This window comes from Microcaecilia unicolor, chromosome 8, assembly GCF_901765095.1.
Source record: "Microcaecilia unicolor chromosome 8, aMicUni1.1, whole genome shotgun sequence".
In the NCBI taxonomy this organism is placed as follows: Eukaryota; Metazoa; Chordata; class Amphibia; order Gymnophiona; family Siphonopidae; genus Microcaecilia; species Microcaecilia unicolor.
The window spans coordinates 59,834,193-59,857,240 of NC_044038.1; the positions used below are offsets into that span (position 1 = coordinate 59,834,193).

Here is a 23,048-nt window from a genome sequence, read left to right on the forward strand (position 1 = left end):
AAACTAGAGCTGTACCTAATAGCATATTTTATTATACGGCTGAATACGAATAATGAAAAATATTATTCTGCTGAATAACGGGCACTGAGCTTTAGCATAACAAATAATAAAAGAAGCAATTTGAAATCCGAGATCAAGTGTTTATTTCAGTAGGATTTAGCACAGTAGAGCCCTGGATTATTCATATTTAAATTCTTTATTTGCTATTTGGCCGAATACAAATAATGTATTCAGGGCTGAATCAAATACGAATATTTTGCACAGCCCTATTAGAAATCATCCTAATCCTGTTTGGAAGAGATATTTGTTCAGGGATTGGGTGGATTCCTCCCATCTTTTCGGGATCAGAAAATACTTGTTCTTGGTGGGCAATTTGATGACTACTAGTAAGCAGAGCTCTTTGGCCTTGTCTCTAGAAATGTCTGAATTCCACCACACTGTGCATTACATTGCATGAGTACATGCCCATGAAGAGCTGGTAGAATGCTATTATATTTATGTTTATTACAGTAGTTATATACTGGATAAAAGCTCAGGATCGTGAAATATCACTTCCCAAAAGACTCCAGTGTCTGTGCCTCCCCATTCAGGGAACAATATGCAAATATGTGCTTTCACAGAAGATTAAAATAGGATTCTCCGCCATTCTCAACTGGCCCACCCTCATCCCAATACTGCTTAACACTGAACTGAGTTTAATACCTCTGGATAACAGCATTTAAGAGGGCATGGGAAAAGTGCAAGGACTCTTAATTGTTAAAAGTGTAGAGAGTAGAAATTATGGTCTAGTGACACTGCTTAACCTATACTCATTTAAATAAACAGCAGGTGTTGGGGCTGCCAGAATGTACAGCAAGAACAACATAATGCAATGTTAGAAGTCCTAGTGGTAATATGAGTATCCGTACGGCTGAGTGTCTTCTGAGCCACAACAGTAACTTTGACTGACAGCTGAATCTGTCTGGCAAGTTTTGATTTTTTTTAATTTTTAATTCATATTTATTGACACCATCAAAATATGGCCATGAACAGTCTTAAAAGGTAAGCTCAAAACAATTAACCAAATTTTGGCTATAGAAATAACATTACTGTGCAAACTCTCAATGTAATTTTTCCTTATATATAGAAAGAACAACAAACCTCCCCTTCCAACCTTCAATTCACATTAAGCATTTAAGATTCTACTGCGTGTGACTGGAGTAAGACTGTCCCAGAATGGTGCCCAGGTCTTACAAAAGAAATATCTCCGCTTGTGGAGGAGGATCATATTATATAAAGCTATGCGACCCATTAACAAAAGAGGTAAGTTTTGCCACTCTTTCAGCACCACTCCCAGATGCTTCTTCAGAGGGTCCACATTTATAGAATAGAGACGAGATAAGTCTGAAGGTATGTATATTCCCAAATATTTAACGGGGGAAGGGGCCCACCCAATTGTCCATTATAGAAGGCTGAACTTGTAAAGACAAGGATTTTTATAGATTTAAGTGAAACCCCACAAAAAAGCTGAATTCATCAAGACTACTCAATAGATGAGGTAATGCCTAATGCAGCTGCATAAGGGTTAAAAACGAATCGTCTGCATAAGCCAACACCTTCACAGACAGATCTGGAAGTGACAGCCCTGGAACATCGGGGTCCAACTGAATCGTTCGGATTAGGGGTTCTAAATATAATAAAAATAAAAGAAGAGAGAGAGGGCACCCCTGCCAAGTTCCTCTGTGAACCACAAAGACCGACAATTGGACCCCACAGATGAATAACCATGCCATCGGTTCCTGATATAATATCCCATAGATGAATAACCATGCCATCGGTTCTTGATATAATGCCTCAATTGTATGCAATAGCCAGCCATCGATGCACACATGTGCCAGTACCAAGAACAAATAATCCCAGCGTACCAAATCAAACGCTTTCTCAGCATCCAGACTGATCAGGAGTACCTGGTCACAGGTAAGCTGACTATGGGCTATGGAGAGAAGGATCCTCCGGACATTTAAAACAGACTGGCGGCCACGCTCAAAGCCTACCTGCCAACAACGGGATATGAGGGGCCAAAAGTTCTGCATGCACTCTAGCCAGTATCTTTAAGTCAACATTTAGTAAAGAGACTGGTCGATAATATTATTCAAAGTTTCACCTAAAGAGCAGGCGAGTAGTTCTGGAAAATCCAGACAGGTCGCCTTCAAACTGAATCCCTTCCTTATTGCTTTTGTGGAGGCAGAGGACCTGTGCCTTCTGCTCATAACGATGAAACTTGGCCAGCACTACTTGTGGCCTAATGGCACCCACATGTGCTGGACCCAAGTGATAGGCCCTTTCCAGATGAATAGGGCTGCCATCCCCTGCCTGGGGAAAGTGAGCCAGCAACCAAGTCTCAAGCGTCGTGCTCAAGGAAGTCTCTGGGCAGATTTGAGAAGGCCCACAAGCTGCAAATGATCACAGCTGGTCCCTGTTCATGTTAGCTCCTCCAAGCGCTCCAGCTCTGCTGTTTGGGTTTGAAGTAGATCCTTGACCTCCCACATGCAACATTCAACCTCTCCGGCCCTATGGGACAACTCCGAGGTAGTGTGAGCGATCCCTGCAATCTGGTCAGAAAGCTGGGTGAAATGGGGGTCCAATGCCTTCACCTCTGCATCCATCAGCTTCAGTATAAAGTCCAGCGAGTTTTGAGAGTGTGGCAGAGAGGCTGCCATTTTCACCTCAACTGTCCAACCACAATCTTGTCCCCGACACTGTGGTTTAGCTGACATATTGGCGTTTGCTCCTGTTAAATATTTGTCCATGCAACTAGATAAGAAGATTATATTGTTTAGCGACAAATCTGACAGCAGGGATGCCGATTAAATTGGATGAAAAAGGGGGTCCCCCGAACAGCTCACCAGCAACATGCCTGGCACTGCTTACTGCATCATGTGACCGCCAAGCAAGTTTTGATTTTTAAACTAGAAGTTCTAGTAGAAATGCAGGAACCCATTTAGCTGCACCCATCTGGAAGACTATGTGGGGGACTTAGAAAGCTAGATGCTTAGGTTATGGCCACACTAGAATTGATGTCGATCTATATGATTACAGAGCCTTGTGGTTAGACATGGGAAAGATGTGTGCTGGAGGGAACAAAGTGGGGATCCTGTACGATGTTCTATCTGACATGGTGAAATGGAAGAACATAAGAGACTGCTTTGGCTAAGAAGAAACTATGGCTAGCAGCTGGCACGTATCCTTAGAAGTGTGGACAGGATAACTGCACAGACTGGACAGTCTTTCTGCCATAATTTACTTTGTTAATGTTGCTCTGCAACTGAAGAAACAAGACTTCTGATGATGTTACATTCATGCAAAAATATCACTGCAGCTCTATACACGGTAGTCCTGTGGTTTATAAGAAGCCATTTCCACCCTTACTGTAGCAAGTTAAATATTAAAAAAAACAATTTTTTAAAAGATGTTCTTGTAAAAGAACACACTAATCTCATAGCATTATTGGAAAACAAAAATACACAGTGGTCTCCCAGAAAACTGGGTTAGAACACAGGGTAGATAATTACCAGTGTGGAGAAGGCATGAGTGGGAAGCAATTCCATGACTTTCGCCACCACCTCCAAGCTCTGGCGCAGGTACCGCTGCCATTCTGTTTGCTGCTGTAAAGGAAAGGAAGAATATTATAACTGAAATATAATGCAGAGAACACCTGCAACATATGTTCCAAGCTGGACAGCGACTTTCACAACGATCCCCAGAATATCTCAGATGATTGCTCAAAACAACAAATCCTATCCTCACTGGAAAAACTACTTACTATAAAGAAAATTTTTAAAGAACCATCATAATAAACCAAGATGTACCCGATTCGGCCACAGCTTTAAACATGGATTTTAATATTTTTGTAAAGTTCTTAGAAATGCTTTTATAAAATCCAGACTTTTGTTAAAGCTTTACAAATACAGACTTGGAACTATGATTAAAGCTGGAACCTGTATAGTTAAGGTATAAATAGCTGTGTTTTGATTCATTATAATGGTCCTTTAAAAATATTTCGTAGCGAGTAGCATTCCAGAGGGATAGCATTAGTTGTTTTCCATTGGATATTTCTCTATCTTGATTTGTATTATTTAGTACAAATCAGGCTACTAAGTGACATCAATCTGATGTTGACATGACATGTCTTAAGTGGTTACTCAGCAGCCAGGAAGCATCAGTTACAGCATAAGAAAAATGCTGCATTATTCTAACAACGACCGTAAATCAAATATCCATTAAATAATGAATGCCCCAGCCTATGGACTTACAAGAGAATGTTCAGTTCATAATCAAGACAGGAAAGCAAAGCCCAGTTAGTCTTTCTATAGATGTCTACATAACTACATCATTCTCTTATAAAAAGCAAAATCGGTGACTGTAATCTTTAGTCAACATATTAGTTGTATATCATAGTTTCCCTTGTTGCTATGCAGGCAGAGATGCAAGACAATTTCTATACAAGTAAAACCAAAAGTGACTATGCATGTTAGCAGATTTTGTGCTTAGGATACACTACTCTGCATGAAACAGACTCAGTGTTGCAAGATTTAAAATAAAACTACTGCTGACCTAAAACACAAAGCTCCGATAAATAACACAAGAACGTTCTTTCAGAACATTTGACCCGTAGCTCTATGTTTGCAGTAGTTTAATACGAAACCACTGCAGAAGCAAAAATATTTTTATTTTGTAATTTTCTCCCAACTAGATTAGTGCTGAAATTTTCAGGGGTAGTGGGAGATAACACAATTTAGGTGAAATCAAGATATGTATATTTTACTTATGATACAAATGTCTATTTAAAGAATGTATCTAAGTCCTCTACAAAATATAAAGCAAAGTTGCTTACTTGTAACAGATGTCCTCTTTAGAAAGCAATATTAATCAGGCACATAAGTGGTTGACATTGGCTCTAGGCCAGTTCTAAAAGGTCAGAACTAGTGCAGTATAAAAGCTCTGAGCATGCATGACCCCTTTTGAGTGTAGCGGTCTACTCAGTCCCCTCCATTCCATAGCTCAAGAAGTAATGCAACTCTCAGTGAAATGAGAGGGATTGTGTGCCTGATTAATCCTGCTGTCTACAGAGAACATCCATTACAAGTAAGCAACTTTATATTTTCCCGTCAACAAACAGGATATCAGGCACAAATCAGGCACACAAATAGCTGACCCCCAAGCTTGGGGTTGTTCAGTTTTATAGATAAGCTGTCCATCTTTGAGGAGAGACATGATCAAATGAAGAAGCAAGAGTTGCCTAAATCAAAGATAAGTTGCTCAATAATACTTGACTGATTGAGGACTGGTTCAAGCAGTAAGTGAAAGTATGAAGTCAGGACTAAGTAGCTCCAGCAAAGTAGATTGCAAATGAGCTACAGTAGCCATAGTAGCTCTGATTTGGTGAAGTCCGACTCTAATGATTAGAGGGCTTCCAGTCTGCTCATTGACAGAGCTGTGTACAAGCAACTTGCCAATTAGCGAAAATCTGCTTTGCCATATGAATGCTAAGCCTGTTAGGGTCAAAGGAGATGAACAGCAGCATAGACTTTCTGATGGATTCTGTTAAGATGAGCAAAGGTCTGTTTGCTGTCTATTCTAAAGAGAGACTCCATATGTGGATCAGTGTGTCATTTAGGACAACCATGGGCAACACTATGGTTATGGTTAATTTATATTCTACTACTACTACTTAACATTTCTAGAGCGCTACTAGGGTTACGCAGCGCTGTACAGTTTAACAAAGAAGGTGTCCCTGCTCAAAGGAGCTTACAATCTAAAGGACGAAATGTCAAGTTGGGGTAGCCTAGATTTCTTCAATGGAGGTATAGTGGTTATGTGCCGAAGAAGATTAAAATAAATCAATACATATCATCAACTTCATAATACAACAGCCAATGATCCTTCAGCCTCAACCTCTACAGTCTCTGATTATATATTTTTGCAAATAAGTATCCCTTCAACATGTTCCTAAATTTTGATGTATGCTATCACTCTAAGCTGCAGCATATGTAACTTGAAAAAAATATTTTTAAACCACATTCCAAATATGGGATGAACAAAAGCTGTGAATCTAATGTTACCCCCAAGTTGCAGACCTGTTCATGTACATGAAGGGGTATGACCTTCTTTGTCAGGAATTCAGGATGACTATGTACAGGGCTGGTTCTAGGTCTTATGCCACCCCAAGCAATTTTTGGCCACTCCTACTTTAAGAATTTTTAAAATTGGTTTTTACCTATGCTTGTGTTTTGCAACTTTGTTTTTTAAACATTCACATATGGTAAAATTATGTATCATACCTGATAATTTTCTTTCCATTAATCATAGCTGATCAATCCATAGACTGGTGGGTTGTGTCCATCTACCAGCAGGTGGAGATAGAGAGCAATCCTTTTGCCTCCCTATATGTGGTCATGTGCTGCCGGAAACTCCTCAGTATGTCGATATCAAAGCCCCATCCGCAGGACTCAGCACTTAGAGAATTACACCCACAAAGGGACACTCTGCCCAGCTCACCACCGCTGAAACGGGGGAGGGGAATTAACCCAGCTCATCCCCACACAAGTGGGGGAGGGGAATCCGTCCAGCTCATCCCCGCGGAGCAGGGGAGGGACATCACACCCGCCGATGCGGGGGGATCTGGCTTATCCTGCAACCGCAACAGGAGCTGACTGACCCTAACACCGCCGAAGCGGGAGGGGTACAAAGCTGCCCTACAGCCGCACGAAGCGGGAGGGAGCGCCGGCAGAATTTAGGTATCGATCCAGCCCCGTAAAACGGGGGGGGGGGGGGGGGGGGGGGGGGGGGAGAGGAATGCAGAAGCTCACTGTAACACAAAATCGTCTCAACTCCTGAAGAATCCAATTGAAAAAACTTGAACACGAAGTCCTCCTGAACAGGAACTGAAGACTAAACTTGAACCTGAAATGCAACCAGAATATAAACAGTACAGATATCTGGGAGGGGCTATGGATTGATCAGCTATGATTAATGGAAAGAAAATTATCAGGTATGATACATAATTTTACCTTCCATATCATCATGCTGATCAATCCATAGACTGGTGGGATGTACCGAAGCAGTACTCACCCAGGGCGGGACACAGAAATCCCTGACCGCAACACTGAAGCTCCAAACCGGGCCTCCGCACGAGCAGCCACAGTCAAGCGGTAATGTCTACAGAAGGTATGAGCCGATGCCCAAGTTGCCGCCCTACAAATCTCTTCCAAGGAGATGGACTCGGCCTCTGCCATCGAGGCCGCCTGTGCTCTAGTGGAGTGAGCATTCAGCTGGATAGGCGGCACCTTCCCTGTGGCCACATAAGCCACTGCAATGGGTTCCTTGACCCATCGTGCCACTGTAGGCTTGGCAGCCAGCAGACCCTTACGAGGACCTGCGAACAGCACAAACAGATGATCCGACTTACAGAATCATTGGTCACTTCCAAGTATCTGATGATGACTCGTCTCACATCTAAATATTTGAGAGCAGAGTACTCCTCTGGGTAGTCCTCCCTACAAAAGGAGGGTAGACAGAGCTGCTGAATCACATGGAAGCGAGGACCAATCTTGGGCAGGAAGGAAGGCACTGTGCGAATAGACACTCCTGCCTCAGTGAACTGCAGAAAGGGCTCTCAACATAGCGCCTGGAGCTCGGAAACTCTACTGGCTGAAGCGATAGCCACCAAAAGACTGCTTTCAACGTCAATTCTTTCACAGATGCCCTCGACAAGGGTTCACAAGGTGGCTTCTGCAAGGCTCTTAGCACCAGATTGAGATTCCACGCAGGTACCACTGCATGCAGAGGAGGGCGCAGGTGAATAACTCTCTTGAGAAAATGCACCACATCTGGCTGCAATGCCAGGGAAACACCCTTCAGGTGACCCCTGAAGCAAGCAAGAGCCGCTACCTGGACCTTAAGGGAACTGAGCGACAGGCCTTTTTCCAGACCTTCTTGCAGGAACGCCAACACTGATGAAATTGGAGCAGTGAAGGGAGAAAGTGAGCCTGCCTCACACCACGATGCAAAGGTACGCCAAACCCTGGCATAATCAGTAGAAGTAGAGCGCTTCCTCGCTCTGAGCATAGTGGCGATGACCTTGTCTGAGAAGCTTTGCTTGCTCCGACGCTGCCGCTCAATAGCCAGGCCGTAAGACCAAAGGGGGAGGGATCCTCCATCACCATGGGACCCTGATGCAACAGGCCCCGCTCCGCTGGCATCTGCAGAGGTCCGTCCACTGAGAGCCTGATCAAGTCCGCATACCAGGGACGTCTGGGCCAATCCGGACTCACCAGGATTATCCGGCCCAGATGCTTGCCACCCAGCCTAGCACCCTGCCCAACATGGGCCAAGGCGGGAACACAAAGAGGAGATCCTGTGTCGGCCACTGTGGGAGAAGGGCATCTACTCCCAGAGATCGAGGGTCCCGTCCTCTGCTGAAAAAGCGCAGCACTTGGTAATTGGCTGAAGACGCCATCAAATCTAGGCTCGGCTGGCCCCAGCGCTTCGTGATGTCCAAGAACGCCTGAGCAATATTCATGAGTCCCACAATGTGGGCCGCCGACAGCTGTTCCAGGTTTGCTTCCGCCCACAGGCATAGCTTCATGGCCTCCTTGGCTAGAGGGGCGCTCTTGGTACCTCCCCGATGATTGACATAGGCCACAGCGTCCGACAGGACCCGTATTGGCTTCAGCGCCAGGCCCGGGAGAAACTCCAAAGGCGCCAACCGAATGGCTCTGAGTTCCGGGAGGTTGACAGACCACTCTGCCTCTGCAGGGGACCAGAGCCCCTGCGCTGTCCTTCCCAAGCAGTGGGCTCCCCAGCCCCACAAAGAGGCGTCCACCGTGACGAAAAACCCACTCCGGGGTCACAAGAGGCATTCCTGCGGACGGCTTGTCTGGCCTCAGCCACCAGCTCAGCGCCTTGCGCACCGCTGGATCCAAGGGAAGGCGCACAGCGTAATCCTCCGAAGCTGGAGTCCATCGCTGCAGCAGAGAGAGCTGTATAGGTCTCATATGGGCCCTGACCCAGGGCACTACTTCCATCGTGTCCGTCATAGAGCCCAACAGCTGCCCATAGTCCCGAGCCTGAAGAGAAGAGGCTGCTAGGAACTTGTCCACCTGAGCCTGAAGCTTGACAATCCGATTGTCTGGCAGGAACACTCTGCCCACTTGGGGGTCGAATCGAACTCCCAGATACTCCAGGGACTGAGTCGGGCGCAGCTGGCTTTTCTCCCAGTTGATGATCCACCTGAGGGAGCTCAAAAGAGCAATCACCCGGTCTGAAGCTCTGCCACACTCTGCATAAGAGGGGGCTCGGATCAACCAGTCGTCCAGATAAGGATGGACTTGTACTCCTTTCATGCATAGGAAGGCCGCGATGACCACCATAACTCGGAGAAGGTCCGCGGAGCAGTAGCCAACCCGAAAGGGAGGGCTCAGAACTGGGAGTGTCCTCAGAACTGCAAAACGCGAGAACTCTAGCTTGTAGCCGTCTCTGATGACTTCCAGCACTCAAGCGTCTGAAGTTACCCTGGTCCACTCGCCCAGAAATGAGGATAGGCGTCCTCCAATCTGCTCTGGGCCATGGACCAGCGCCCCGTCATTGGGTACGAGACCCTGGGAGAGGACCGGAGGAGGCACCTCCGGGACGGCGGTCTCTGCGAAAGGAATGCTGCTTGGGAGAGAAATTCCTTTTGATGGAAGAGGGGGCCGAGGAGCTCGACTTGCCCGGGCAATACCGACGGGCTTCCTGAAACCGTCCTTTGGAGGAACCGGTGTGGGCACCATTGGCCCGAACCCTGACCTCTGGTAACCTCTTGCCCTTAGACATGCCGAGATCGGTCACAATCTTGTCCAGCTCGACCCCAAAGAGCAGCTTGCCTTTAAAAGGCAACTTAGCCAGGCGAGACTTAGAGGCGTGGTCAGCAGACCAATGCTTCAGCCAAAGCCACTGCCATGCACAGACTGTCTGAGCCATACCTTTAGCCGAGGCTCTCAAGACATCATACAGCTAGCCTGCCAAGTAGGCCAAGCCCGATTCCAGGGCTGGCCAATCAGCCCTCAAGGAAGGATCTGAGGGGGAAGCCCGCTGCGCAAGCGTCCGGCACGCCCTGGCCACATAGGAGCCACAAATTGAGGCCTGTAAACTTAAAGCAGCCGCCTCGAAGGACGACTTTAAAGCTGCCTCCAAACTCCTGTCTTGGGCGTCCTTTAGGACCGTGCCACCTTCCACCGGCAACGCCGTTTCCTTAGTCCCCGCAGTGATTAAAGAATCTACGGTAGGCCCAAGAAAGGCCTCCCGTTCACCTTCAGGCAGAGGATAGAGGCGGGACATAGCCCTAGCCACTTTAAGGCTCGCTTCTGGGAAATCCCATGAGCCGAAATCAAGATGTGCAATCATGCACGTGGAAGGTTCTAGGCGGGCGCTTAGTCCCCCGCATAATGGCAGAGCCAACAGAGGCTGAGGGAGAGATGTCCTCTGGAGAGGAACTCTTCAAAATGCTCATGGCCTGCACTAACAGGTTGGGCAAATCCTCTGAGCGAAAGATCCGTACTGCAGAGGTTTCATCCGCTCCATCCGAGCGGGAATCCGTCTCCTCCAAGGAATCCCCAAAGGACCGTTGGGAGAACTCAGATACGCTGCCCTCATCTACATCAGAGGAGACCGAGTCCTCTAGGGCCTGGAAGTCCACCTGAGGGCGTTTGCTTCCGGAGGCCTCAGCCCCTTGATCAGAGGGGGGAGCCGGGGCAGCGTTTATCATAAGAAAAGCCTGATGCAGCAGCAAAAAGAACTCAGGGGAGAAACCCCCTAGACTGTGCACTTCTGTCGCCTGGGCCACGGCCCTAGACACAACCTCAACCGGCGCTCGCAAGAGCGAGGGAGAAACGTGCTGTGCATCCAAAATGGCGTCCGGTGCGAAACTCCGAGAAGGAGCCGCGCGGGAAGAATGGCGCTTAACTTTGGCCACTTTCTTACCGTCGCCCGAATCAAGGGTGACCATAGTATTAACGTCTCCCAGCTCGAGGGCGGCCCAAGAAGAAGCCGTCCGAGCAGAGTGGCCGGCTAACATGGAATGGGCGAGCAGCAGGGGATGGGCGCTTATGGCGGGAAAAAACGCCGCACCGGAGGAAGAACCGGGACACTGACCGGCCTCCAAACTGATGCTTAAAGGCGATTCAGGTTTTGAAATCCCCGCATCCCCGCTAGACGCACCCACGCGGTCCGGGGAGCCGCGCCCTTGCCCTCCGACGCCATAAGCCACGTGAAGACCGAACAGGGAACCCCCTGCCCGCTATAAAAAGGTAAAATTACCTGCTTCTCGCTCCGAGCTGTAACGAACTGGTGTCCCAGTGAGCAGCTGCAATAAACGTTGAAATAAACATCCTTAAAGACGTCCCAAATTTTTTTTTTTTTAACGGAGCCAGCGGGAGAGGGGAGAAAAGGAGGGACCTGGCACCACCAGGTTTGCACTTGCTCAAGAAGAGCCCTCAACCCCAGGTACTCAACAAAACCTAAAAATTAGGCTTGGAGACCTAGCCAGAGCTGCTGCTGTGTGTGACCACCACCTGCTGAGACAGAGAACATACTGAGGAGTTTCCCACAGCACATGACCACATATAGGGAGGCAAAAGGATTGCTCTCTATCTCCACCTGCTGGTAGATGGACACAACCCACCAGTCTATGGATTGATCAGCATGATGATATGGAATAATTGTTAACATGCATTAATCAATTAGAAATACACCAAACATTTTAAGGTGTATTAAACTGAAAAAAAAATACTAACATGTATCTCTAGATTTTACTTGTTTAAACAACAGAAGAAATGCCATTTCAAAGCACGTTTGCTTTGCTGATGCTGTGGAAATGAGAGAAAGAGGAAGGGGACAGGTCTAAGGGGATGAGAAGATTTCACAGGTTACTATGAAACTTTGTAAGTAAGTGCTTTGAAAATATACCTCTATGTATCTTTACCAAGGGGTGCTATACAATGGTCACACAATGTTGTGCTTTTAATGCTGTTTACCTTTGGTGAGTAAAATGTTCAATTACATAATTTCTCTGCTTTCCACACCATTTGTATTTTTGTAAATTATTCCAGTGCATGAGAACATAAATGTATGCAGAATGGGGAAAGGATTAACTAGTCTGATGACATCATCTTATGTGCAAAACTCTTATTCCTATAAGAGGTTTCTATGTGCAAGTCACCACCGCTGCTACATCTGACCAGTCTGTATTAAAAAGCTAATCTACTGTATTTTCAGTATGCAGCTTTCCCTTCCCCTTTCTGTGTTAACTCAGAATTTACAGATCTTTCAATGAAAATAGTGTCTTTGGACTACTGGTGTTCAAGTGTCCAAAATGTCACTGTTTTACAATAGAGCATACAGATATGTTTTGCATTTACCAGGACTGAAGGGTACAGAGTCTTCCTTAAACCTTTTATGGCTGTTTGCCAACACAAAAGTTTCCAAGTAAAAAGAGATCAATCTTCTAATAGGTATGACTGGACTCTACCTCAAGAAATAAAAGCAAGAAAAGTGTGCATCATAGAAAATATATAATATGTAAATATATACACGTGTAGTAAGGCAACCTCATCACATAATTTTAGATGACTGAACACATTCTTCAGATAGTGAAACAAAACACAGAATAACTCCAGAATCAAAACAATGGTTGTGAAACAACTGCTTGAATAAATCCTTAAATCTTGTATCAGATCACTGATGGATTAAAGAGGTCTCTAGTATTTTACAGCTGCCATACTTCAGGCTGTATGAATGGTCTTGCAACCTTCCCCTTCCTTCTGTCTAGTAAATGACAATAATGGGCACTTTGTAACAGTGCATGGGAGCACCATTAATATGGAACTATTAAGCCTGGCACAATTTCAGATAATCAGAACCCGTTTTTTTTTTTTACTATTTCTGAGGCAAGGCAAGCAGTTAAGAAAAACCAAAATGCACAGTTATACTCCACTGTCTCTGATCCTCAGTGCTTAATGTTATACAGAAAGCTGACAAATGAGAAATTACGCTACCAGATCCTCAGTGCAGATGCTAGAATATACCAGAACAACATTCTGCATTCATCTCTAGTAAGCACTACCCAGCATGGCAAAAAGACACCAGAACAAATCAATCCAGTTACCTATACAACTTTTTAAAAAATTATTTACAAAACAGTTTTTTCGCTGCCATGACACAATATGGTTATGAATATCACACAGACATTTGACTAAGCTATTGTGCTGCAAGCTAGGTCAGTCAACGTTATTGAAGAAGGGAACTGAGGCCCCAATGATCAAAAGCAAAACCCAGGCGCTAGAGGCCATCAGCGCCAGACTAACACCCGCATTTGCCTGCGTCCTAAGATCAGAGCTAGCAAGCACATGTAACAAGGAGCTTGCCAGTTCTGAAAGCTAATAGCATGCAAATGCATGCTAAACAGGGCCATTAACATTCCTCTTCAATGCTCAGTGGGCAGCGTGCCAAACAAGGGAGCTTCTCCCACGACAAACCCTATGCCAGCTCAGAGCTGGCGTTAAGCTTTGCTAGGGCATTGGGAAGGAAGAGAGAGACCCTATCCAGCATGCATTCACATGCATCCAGGCCCCCTTACTCAACAACAACAACAAAAAAAACAAAACATTGGTGGTCCAGCCCACCCATCCATGGGCTAGCCTGATGATCTAGTGACCCTCAAACCTCCTCATACTTGGAAAAGGAAGGGAGTAGAGCTCTCTCCCTCCACCTTGAGCCGCTGCCTTGCCTGCCTAGTGTATCCTGGGATGCACTGGGTGGGGCTTTACTACCATATAAGGGAGAAAAGCCCCATCCAGTGCATCCCAGGATAAAGGGGGGGGGGGGGGGGTCAGGGTGCAGCTTTTTTTTGTTTTTGACAGCCCAGACCTCTCAAACCTCTTCCGCGGCAGGACTGTAATCCTCCCACATAAGTACCCTATGATCAATCAGTGCTAATAACATGCATAAAACTGCATGTTATTAGCGCTGATCATTGGGGAGTTACTTTCCTGCACTGTTCTGCCAGTATTTTCCCCTGCGCTATTCAGAACAGCACGAGGAACTGATAACAGTAGTACTGCATTCATAGGCCAGCTAACGGGAAAGATTTTTTTCACTAAAAAAATGTAGAATGTAATATTTGGAATTCTGCACTGGTTCACTAGTCAGGGATCTTCTGAAACACTTTCTGGTATGCAAGCAGTCTGTATTATTTCTTACATCATCATCGAGGGTCTCATCATCCAGCTCTTCCAGCTGGGCCTGGTTATACCGGAACTGGATTCGATTCAAAACTTCAGTAAGCAGCAGAACCAAGGCATCTTCATATCTGCACAAGGAAGAGAAATATATGAAGGATTGAGGTTTCTGAAAAGCAAAAATTCTACATTCAGATTTGCCCCCTTCTGCCATATTACAATCAAATACATACAGGGAATGAGCAGGTGCTGCCATAAGGCATCATGTCATCTTTGCCAGAGGGCTTAAACTAGGATCATTGCGGATGGGTGAACAGGAATCCCAAGTAAAAGCCCTCAGGTAAGTAAAACATATATAACTGTAAAAATGGGGAAAAAAAAGAAAAAACACTTGGAAAGCTGTGTATATGAATGCCCCTAGTACGAGAAATAAGTTTCTGGATTTAGAGGCTGTGACAAAGAGGCCAAGCTGGATTTAGTGGTGCTCACTGTGACATGGTTCACAGAGAACCATAACTGGGATATAGTTATACCAAGGAGGTTTAATGACAGGAGATGGCATGAGCCGATCTGGTTCATTATGTGGCCTGAAGCCAGTGGGCAGAGCTTGCTGCTGAACTGAGTGACCCTAAACATTCAGAGACGCTATTGAAAACAATAGCAAACTTGTGAGGTTTATATTTTTATTAAACCTCCTTGATTTTGAATTATTTCTGCTAGGAGGGGAAGGGGGGCAGGGTTATATTCAAAATGTGTTTGCCAGAGCTCCAGAGCTTGCTTTGTTATTTGCAAAGCTGTACTGTGGATTTTAGTACTGCATTATATGCTTTTATTTTTGCTTAGGATGACAAAAAAAAGATATTTCTATGTAAAAACAATAGGAAATGCTTATGATGCTTATGACTGCCTATGTGTGGATTTTTTTTTTTTTTTTAATTTGACTGCTTTTTTATTTGTTTGAAAGCTTCCCGTATACACATATGTATCATGAAATACAATTTAAAATCACAAAACAGCATAAAAAATTATCAGTGTTTCAGCTACGAACTGAGTGCCCGGGAGAGACAAGCTTCGAATCGGATAAGGTGCCATGGACTAAATTGCAGGTGAGAAGTGGGTAGGAAAGTGCTTAGGTGGCAGCAAATGAAGGCAGTGTCTCGTTTAAGAAATTTTCACTTTGTTTGCATCTATTCTTCATGTTTGAAGAGTCAGGTATTTGGATTTCTCTTCTTGGTAGTTTAGCCTGGGGGAGACTGCTTCAGTTTTTTTGACATAAGGTTCACCAACATGCTCTCCAATGACAAGTGGTTTACTGCCATGTGCAAACTAATTCTTTTTCAATCATAAATGGTGACCAGGCAACCATATTTAAACATTATTAATAACCCTTTAGTGTCCAAAGTTCCCTGTAATAAGCCACATGGGAACAGACACTAAAGGGTTTTAAAGACCTGGTAATGTTATATTACATTTCTAAAGATGCACTTACTATCCCTATAGCCACATTGTTGATTAATGTGCAAGGCACTTCCTCTGGTATTAAAACCAGGTCATAGAGAACACAAAAGCAATATATATGCCTACAGTTTGGGAGCATATATAAATCCTATGAAAGATCCCTAAAGCATCATATAACACTATGGCTGTCAACCAAATCCATGACTAAATGTTGATTGCAAGAAGGGTCCTATGCCTAGAAGATTAGGGGCCAGATGTATGAAGTATTGTCTACCCCCTAGACAAAAGACAAATGGACCCCCCCCCCCCCCCCCCCCCCAATCTTAATACATTTGACAGGTCTCCAATTATACAGTTTCATTCTGCCATGTAATTTCAATGAGGGAGAATCAAGTCAGCACTTCTGCAGGCAGGCTGCCCTGGCTGATAGTATACTCTCAACCATTTGTCCTTGTGCTTACAGCACTCTCCCCTCAAGGGAGCTCAGAGTATTATGGGCCTCCTTTCAGACTGCTGCTCTAATTCACTGAATAACTGCTGAGCTTAATCTCTTAAAATAAACAGTTTCATTTTTATCCTAAGCAGACTGCTTAGAAACCATTACATTAGAGTAAGAAATAAATACAAAGAGTTTTCCTGTTTCTAACCTTCTTACCAGTCTCCAAATCCTAGTTTAGTTAGTGTAGCCCCACATCTATCTGGGTCTAAAAATCTGAAGGTGGTACTCAATTGAGAATTATATAATCTATAAACTCTCTTAAGGGAAACAGGCATGGTAGGCGATCTGCATAACCTTTCAAAGGCAAAAACTATGCCTGATATCTTTTTTTTTTTTCAATTTTAAATGTTTTATTGAGTGTTATAATATAAAGCCAACTTTGCAATACAGTGCCATCAGACATACAATTATGCCTGGAGTACCGGACCCGGGCCACTTAGCTCCTGAAATACATAGCTTATTAGTACTCTCCACCGTCACTTCGGCGATGGTCTACTTACACTTTTTATGCTCCATAGATTTTATATAATTCTTACATATAAAGTCAGATGCTTCAAACTTTGTCACCAGTCCCCGCATATCATCATGCACCCTTAAACTTACTATTTTACACACTCTAAGGAAACTCCCCCTTCCCGCCCCCCCTCCCTGCACCAGTCCCCGTCACTCTCTCATTCCCCCCCCCCCCTTTCTACTGAACAAGCTCAAGTCATAACAAGTCATTACGAAAGTTGGGCTAAATATTTCAGAGCTCCTTGAAGATTCATTATCGGAGGTCAAGGAACGTCAAATATTGCTCATTTCTTTTGTCTTCGAACAGGATTTAAATTCCTTGATGAAAGTATACTTCAAAAATTCCTCAAAAACTTTTTGTGGACAAAAGATCTGGGTATTTCCAGATGTTGTAAAGACTACTCAGGAACGATGTAAAGCCTTTTTTGGCTTTTAGAGAGGAGATTAGGGCAATGGGAGCCTCATTTTACTGGCTTATCCCTGTAAATGTTGCGTGAAATATCTGGGCAACAAATATGTTTTTTTTGACCCAAGTCATTTGCGATCATTTATAGAAGCTAAGAAAATTATTAAATAGACTGCATATTAATGACGGTGTTTAATATTGTCAGGCCATATGCTATGATTTTTGTTCATGTTTCCTTAATATACTCCTATTATGAGTTCTTCGCCCCCCGCTTTATATTGTGGTCTAAGAAGGCATAAGAAAGCTTTGTTTTTTTTTCTTTGTTAAAATTAATGTGCAAATGTATTATTTGCCAGTTTTCTGTTTTATAAGTGTAACTTGTAAATGAAAAATTTAAATAATAAATTAAAAAAAAAAAATCTTATACACATTCAGTATAGTTATCCTGAAAATCCTTCAGAGCAGTGCTGGGAAACTGACTAAAAGGCTGAATGCTCTAATTCTGTGCCAATTCACTAAGCTACACAGCACCCTTCCCTCCTCAAACACTAAGAATTCTAAAAGTAGAGAGCTCTTTCTAAAAATGAACATGCTTAAAATCAATTTCTGTGTGGGAAGAAAGGAAATACATTATTTGCTTTCACCTAAAAATATATGTACTGAAACAGATTTGTTCCCATGAAACATCATTAACAGTGACAGGTTTCCAGCACCACATGCCTCTGTGCTGGATTCAAGCCAATGTTCTTCCATATACCAGGAATATAAAGCGAGACAGCACCAACCATAAACTTGGGATCCAGTTGCTTCCTTTATTCCAATCTCCATTTCAGTATTTAACTGCTAAAAGAGTCAAAAAAATACTATTTGCATGCTCTAAGGCATATTACATAGGTCATATCAAAACACTGTCAAGAGTGCACTGCATAAATGAGGCCAATCCATGCACAGTACAACCTGTAAATAAGGGCTGCCCAGAGTACAGCACAATGGAACCAATGAACCATTAGTAAGCACGACTCAGACCTTGGGATGTTGGTGTCGGAGGATCTGAAGGTGAAGAAACAATGTGGCAAGGCGATGGCCGTGGCCAGAAGGATGCTAGGCTGCATAGAGAGGGGTATAAACCAGCAGAAGAAAGGAGGTGTTGATGCCCCTCTACAAGTCATTGATGAAGCCCCACTTGGGGTATTGTGTTCAGTTTTGAAGGCCGTATCTTGCTAAAGATGTAAAAAGACTGGAAGCGGTGCAAAGAAAAGCTACAAAAATGGTTTGGGATTTGTATTGCAAACCGTACGAGGAGAAACTTGCCGACCTGAACATGTATACCTTAGAGGAAAGGAGAAACAGAGGTAACGATACAGATGTTCAAATATTTGAAAGGTATTAATGCGCAAACAAACCTTTTCTGGAGATGGGAAGGCAGTAGAACTAGAGGACATGAACTGAAGTTGAAGGGGGGCAGACTCAGGAGTAATGACAGGAAGTATTTTTTTCACGGAAAGGGTGGTGGATACCACCTGCAGGAGGTACTGGTGGTGAAAACAGCAATGGAATTCAAACATGCGTGGGATAAACACAAAGGAATCCAGTTTAGAAGGAATGGATCCACAGAATCTTTGCGGAGATTGGGTGACTGATTAGATATGGACGGGCTGGAGTGTAAATTTTAAGGGGTTTCGATGGTAGCTTCAGAACTCTTAGTACCAGAACAGTGCTGTGCAGACTTCTACAGTCTATTCCCTGAGAACGGCAAGGATGAATCAAACTCGGGTATAGAAATAAAGAATCACATACAATGTAAAATGAGTTTATCTTGCTGGGCAGACTAGATGGACCGTACAGGTCTTTATCATCATTTACTATGTTACATGGACAAATAGTAAGGCACAAATGGTTATGGGTGACAATCTAAATGCCACCTGCAAATAACATAAGCGTTGCCATACTGAGACAGTCTGAAGGTCCATCAAGCCCAGCATCCTGTTTTCAACAGTGGTTACAAGTACCTGGCAAGATCCCCAAACAGTACAATACATTTTATGCTGCTTATCCTAGAAACAAGCAGTGGATTTTCCCCAAGTACATCTTAATAAAGGCTTATGGACCTTTCTTTTAGGAAGTTATCCAAATCTCTGTTAAACACTGCTAACTGCTTTTACCACATTCTCTGGCAACGAATTCCAGAGTTTAATTACACATTGAGTGAAGAAATATTTTCTTCAATTTGTTTTAAATTTACTACTTTGTAGCTTCATTGCATGTCCCCTAGTACTAGTAGTTTTGGAAAGAGTAAACAAGTGATTTACATCTACCTGTTCCACTCCACTCATTTTACAGACCTCTATCATATCTCCCCCTCAGCCATCTTTTCTTCAACCTAAAGAGCCCTAGCTGCTTTAGCTTTTCCTCATAGGGAAGTCGTCCCATCCCCTTTATCATTTTTGTCACCCTTCTCTGTACCTTTTCTAATTCCACTAAATCTTTTTTGAGATGCAGTGACCAAAATTGTACACAGTATTCGAGGTGCGGTTGCACTATGGAGCAATACAAAGGCAAAACATACAGTGGCATTTGTTACTTACATTGCATGCAGAACTGAACCTCCCCCTAATGCATGCCTTTGTTGCATCCTCACTCAAACCAGAGCACCTGTTCACTCAGTTATGTTCCAGCTGAGGTTCATTTGATCTCAACAGCTACAGTCTTAACTGAATACAGTGCCCGTGAAGGGTGGCCAATATCGGGGTCTTGCACAACACTCCTTTCCCCGATGCAGGTACTTACAGGCATTCCGTGTCCACTCTGGGGAAACATGGCTCTCACAGCCACCGTTTTGCTCAAATCCAGAAAAAAAGCACACAAAAGAAGAAAACAGACTCCTTCTGCTACTGCAGTATAGATTCCCTTGCAGCGGTGCAGCGGTGGCAAGCAGCAGAGAGACGGGGGCAAAGGCCAGTCGGCCTGCTTCACCAAACACCCTTACGCAAACTCCAAGCAGAGCACCAGTGTTCAGCATGCTGTTCTCTGAGAACAGGAATAGGAAATGACCTTATGAGCATACATTAGAATGCTTATTGTGTTGTTCGCCTGAACGCTCATTTGTTCCCATGCTCCGGGTCTCTAAACATTCTGCACGGATAAATGTGAGTGCTAGTCTGGAGTTAATGGCTTCTAGCGATGGCGTTTCCTTCTGAGCATCTCACAATCCTCACAGCAACCCTGGTTGCTCTCTCCCTACAAAATCCAAGTGTGTGATATTCTATGCAGAACAGTTCAGTTTACTGACAGATCACTGAAATTGAGCAGAGACTCACAATATATGTATATTGCCCCCTCTAGCACAAGATTCCTTAATAGGTACAACTAAAGTAAAAATCTTAGCAATAAGGTATTTGGAAGAATTATCAAGGCCTGTGGAAAAAAGGCCATGTGAAAGAGGAACATACATAGTCAGCATAGTCTGAAAGTGCACTGAGTTTGGTGATACTTCTTATTTTGTATACATCAATCAAGATTCCTAATTAGCTCTGCCCTTGAAATTGAAATATATTTTGCTGATATAACGTATATGTTGTGGAAATGCAAGATTTAAGTTCAAATATTTGCTTTTGTTATTACCTTTTATATGTGTACCATATCAATGGATCCAATACAAAATTCCTAAAGGATCTATTTTTTTGGTATCTGCTGGGTACTTGTGACCTGGACTGGCCGCTGTCAAAGACAGGATGCTGGGCTTGATGGGCCTGGGTCTGACTCAGCATTGCTTTTCTTATTTTTTTTATGATCCTAGAAACCTGAAAAACGAAAATGCTTACGCTTGCTTCTGTTTCATGTGACAAATGTATGTACATTGAATCCCTCGTGAAAGAAGTACAAGAACTAAGAGAGGAAGTGGCAAGACTAAAACATCTGGGACAACCGGAAATTCGTCACAGAGATGCATGTTGAAACATCGGGGACTTTCAGCAAAGGGAGAGACGATCTTGGCAAGACAGAGCACAGTTGGATGCAGGTCAACATATCCTGCAAGATCAACCTTCCAACTCCATCTTCTGTTGAACTAAAGAATCAGTTTGCAGCTCTGGAGGTAGAGAAGAACTAGAAACATCTCAAAAACAGGATGAAACGACCAAAAATGCCAACACTGCTGGACAAGTGGCCAATAAGAAGCGAAAGGTAGTGGTGGTTGGAGATTCACTTCTGAGGGGTACTGAGGTGCCCATCTGCCAACCGGACAAGTTGTCCATGGAGGTGTGCCGTCTGCCTGGTGCCAAAATTCATGATGCTGTGGAAAGATTGCCTAGACTCATCAAGCCTACTGACCACTCAGTGTGTGTGTGTTTGGGGGGGGGGGGGGGGGGGGGGTATGTTACCTCTTGCTTTGGGCCAGCCCTGTCAGAAAGGACAGATAGCTGCAACCTTTTTTCCTAAGAATGATATTAAAGTGACGGAACTGCAGGACACATGGGGTACGGAAGAAGCGCTGTGGGTTAAACTGGAAAGAGGGAAAGTAAAATGTATTTATATTGGAGTAATATACAGGTCACCTTCACAGTCAGAGGAAATGGACAGATACTTAATTGAAGACATCCACAAGATAGCTAGGAAAGGGGAAGTACTACTGATAGGTGATTTTAATATGCTGGATGTCAACTGGGGCAGGGTCATCTAGAAGCAAAGAGATCTTGGATTCCCTACAGGAAGGAGTTTCCACAGAACAGCGAGATGGAGCTATTCTGGACCTGGTGCTTGCAAATGGAGAGAATGCTTCTGACGTCAAGGTGGGAGATTATTTGGCACCTAGTGATCACCGAATGGTGTGATTCAATATTAAAACAGGGGAGAGGGCCCATTCGAGATTGAAGGTCCTGGATTTCAAAACAACTAACTTTGCCGAGATGGGGGATTTTCTCAAGGAAGAGTTAGTAGGATGGGAACAGCTGAAGGAACTAGAACAGCAATGGACAAGACTGAAAGGAGCAATATTATTAAAGGCAACTAACCTTTATGTTAGAAAATTACATAAAAGAGGAAAAGAAGGCCGCTCTGGTTCTCAAACATAGTAGCTGAAAGATAAGGGAAAGGAGGTTAGCTTTCACACGCTGTAAGACAGCTCAGAAAGAAGAAGACAGGTGAGAATACCCGGATAAGCTAAGAGAAGCTGGAAAAGCTGTCAGGAAAGTGAAACGGCAAATGGAAGAAAAGATAGCTAATACGGTAAAATTGAGGGATAAGACGTTTTTCAGATACATAAGTGACAGGAAGAAGTTCCATAATAGCGTTGTGAGGCTCAAAGTTGAGGGGGAGGAATATGTGGGAGATAAGGATTAAGCTGAACTGCTTAACAATTATTTCTGCTCTGTGTTCACGGATGAAAGGCCGGGGGTAGGACTGCAGAAAACAAATGCTAAAAGGGATGGATGTATGGTAGACCAATTAAGATGTGGACGTGTTTTTTGAGCTCCATTGAATTTAGAGCATTCTATGAACAGAAATTTTGAAGAGAATTAAACATATATATTTTTTAGATTACTGTTGCACGTCTGGTAATTTTGTGGAGAAACTTCCTTTTGTGCAGCATACTTAGATTTCAGCAAAGCCTTTGACACGGTTCCGCACAGGCGATTGATCAATAATTCAGTGCCCTCGGTATGGGACCTAGAGTAACTGACTGGGTTAAAAACTGGTTGAATGGAGGGTAGTGGTAAATGGTGCTTACTCTGAAGAAAGGGATATCATCAGTACAGTACCACAATGATTGGTCCTCGGGCCAGCTCGTTTTAACGTCTTAGTGAGCGATATTGCAGAAGGGCTGTCTGGAAAGGTTTGTCTCTTTGCGGATGATACCAAACTCTGCAACAGGATGGACACCCCGGAGGTTGTGAATGACATGAGGAAGGACCTAGCAAAGCTG

At 44.0% G+C, this 23,048-nt stretch overlaps 1 protein-coding gene across 1 annotated transcript in view; it reads right to left on the reverse strand.

Moving 5' to 3' along the window:
• Positions 1-23,048, reverse strand: part of XPO6 (exportin 6) — a 224,626-nt gene that overhangs the window by 89,814 nt on the left and 111,764 nt on the right. Inside the window, exons 10-11 of the mRNA XM_030211002.1 lie at positions 14,275-14,383; positions 3,552-3,644 (exon numbers count right to left, since the gene is read on the reverse strand). Coding sequence (XP_030066862.1) covers positions 3,552-3,644; positions 14,275-14,383 — 202 coding nt within the window. The remainder of the gene's footprint in view (positions 1-3,551; positions 3,645-14,274; positions 14,384-23,048) is intronic.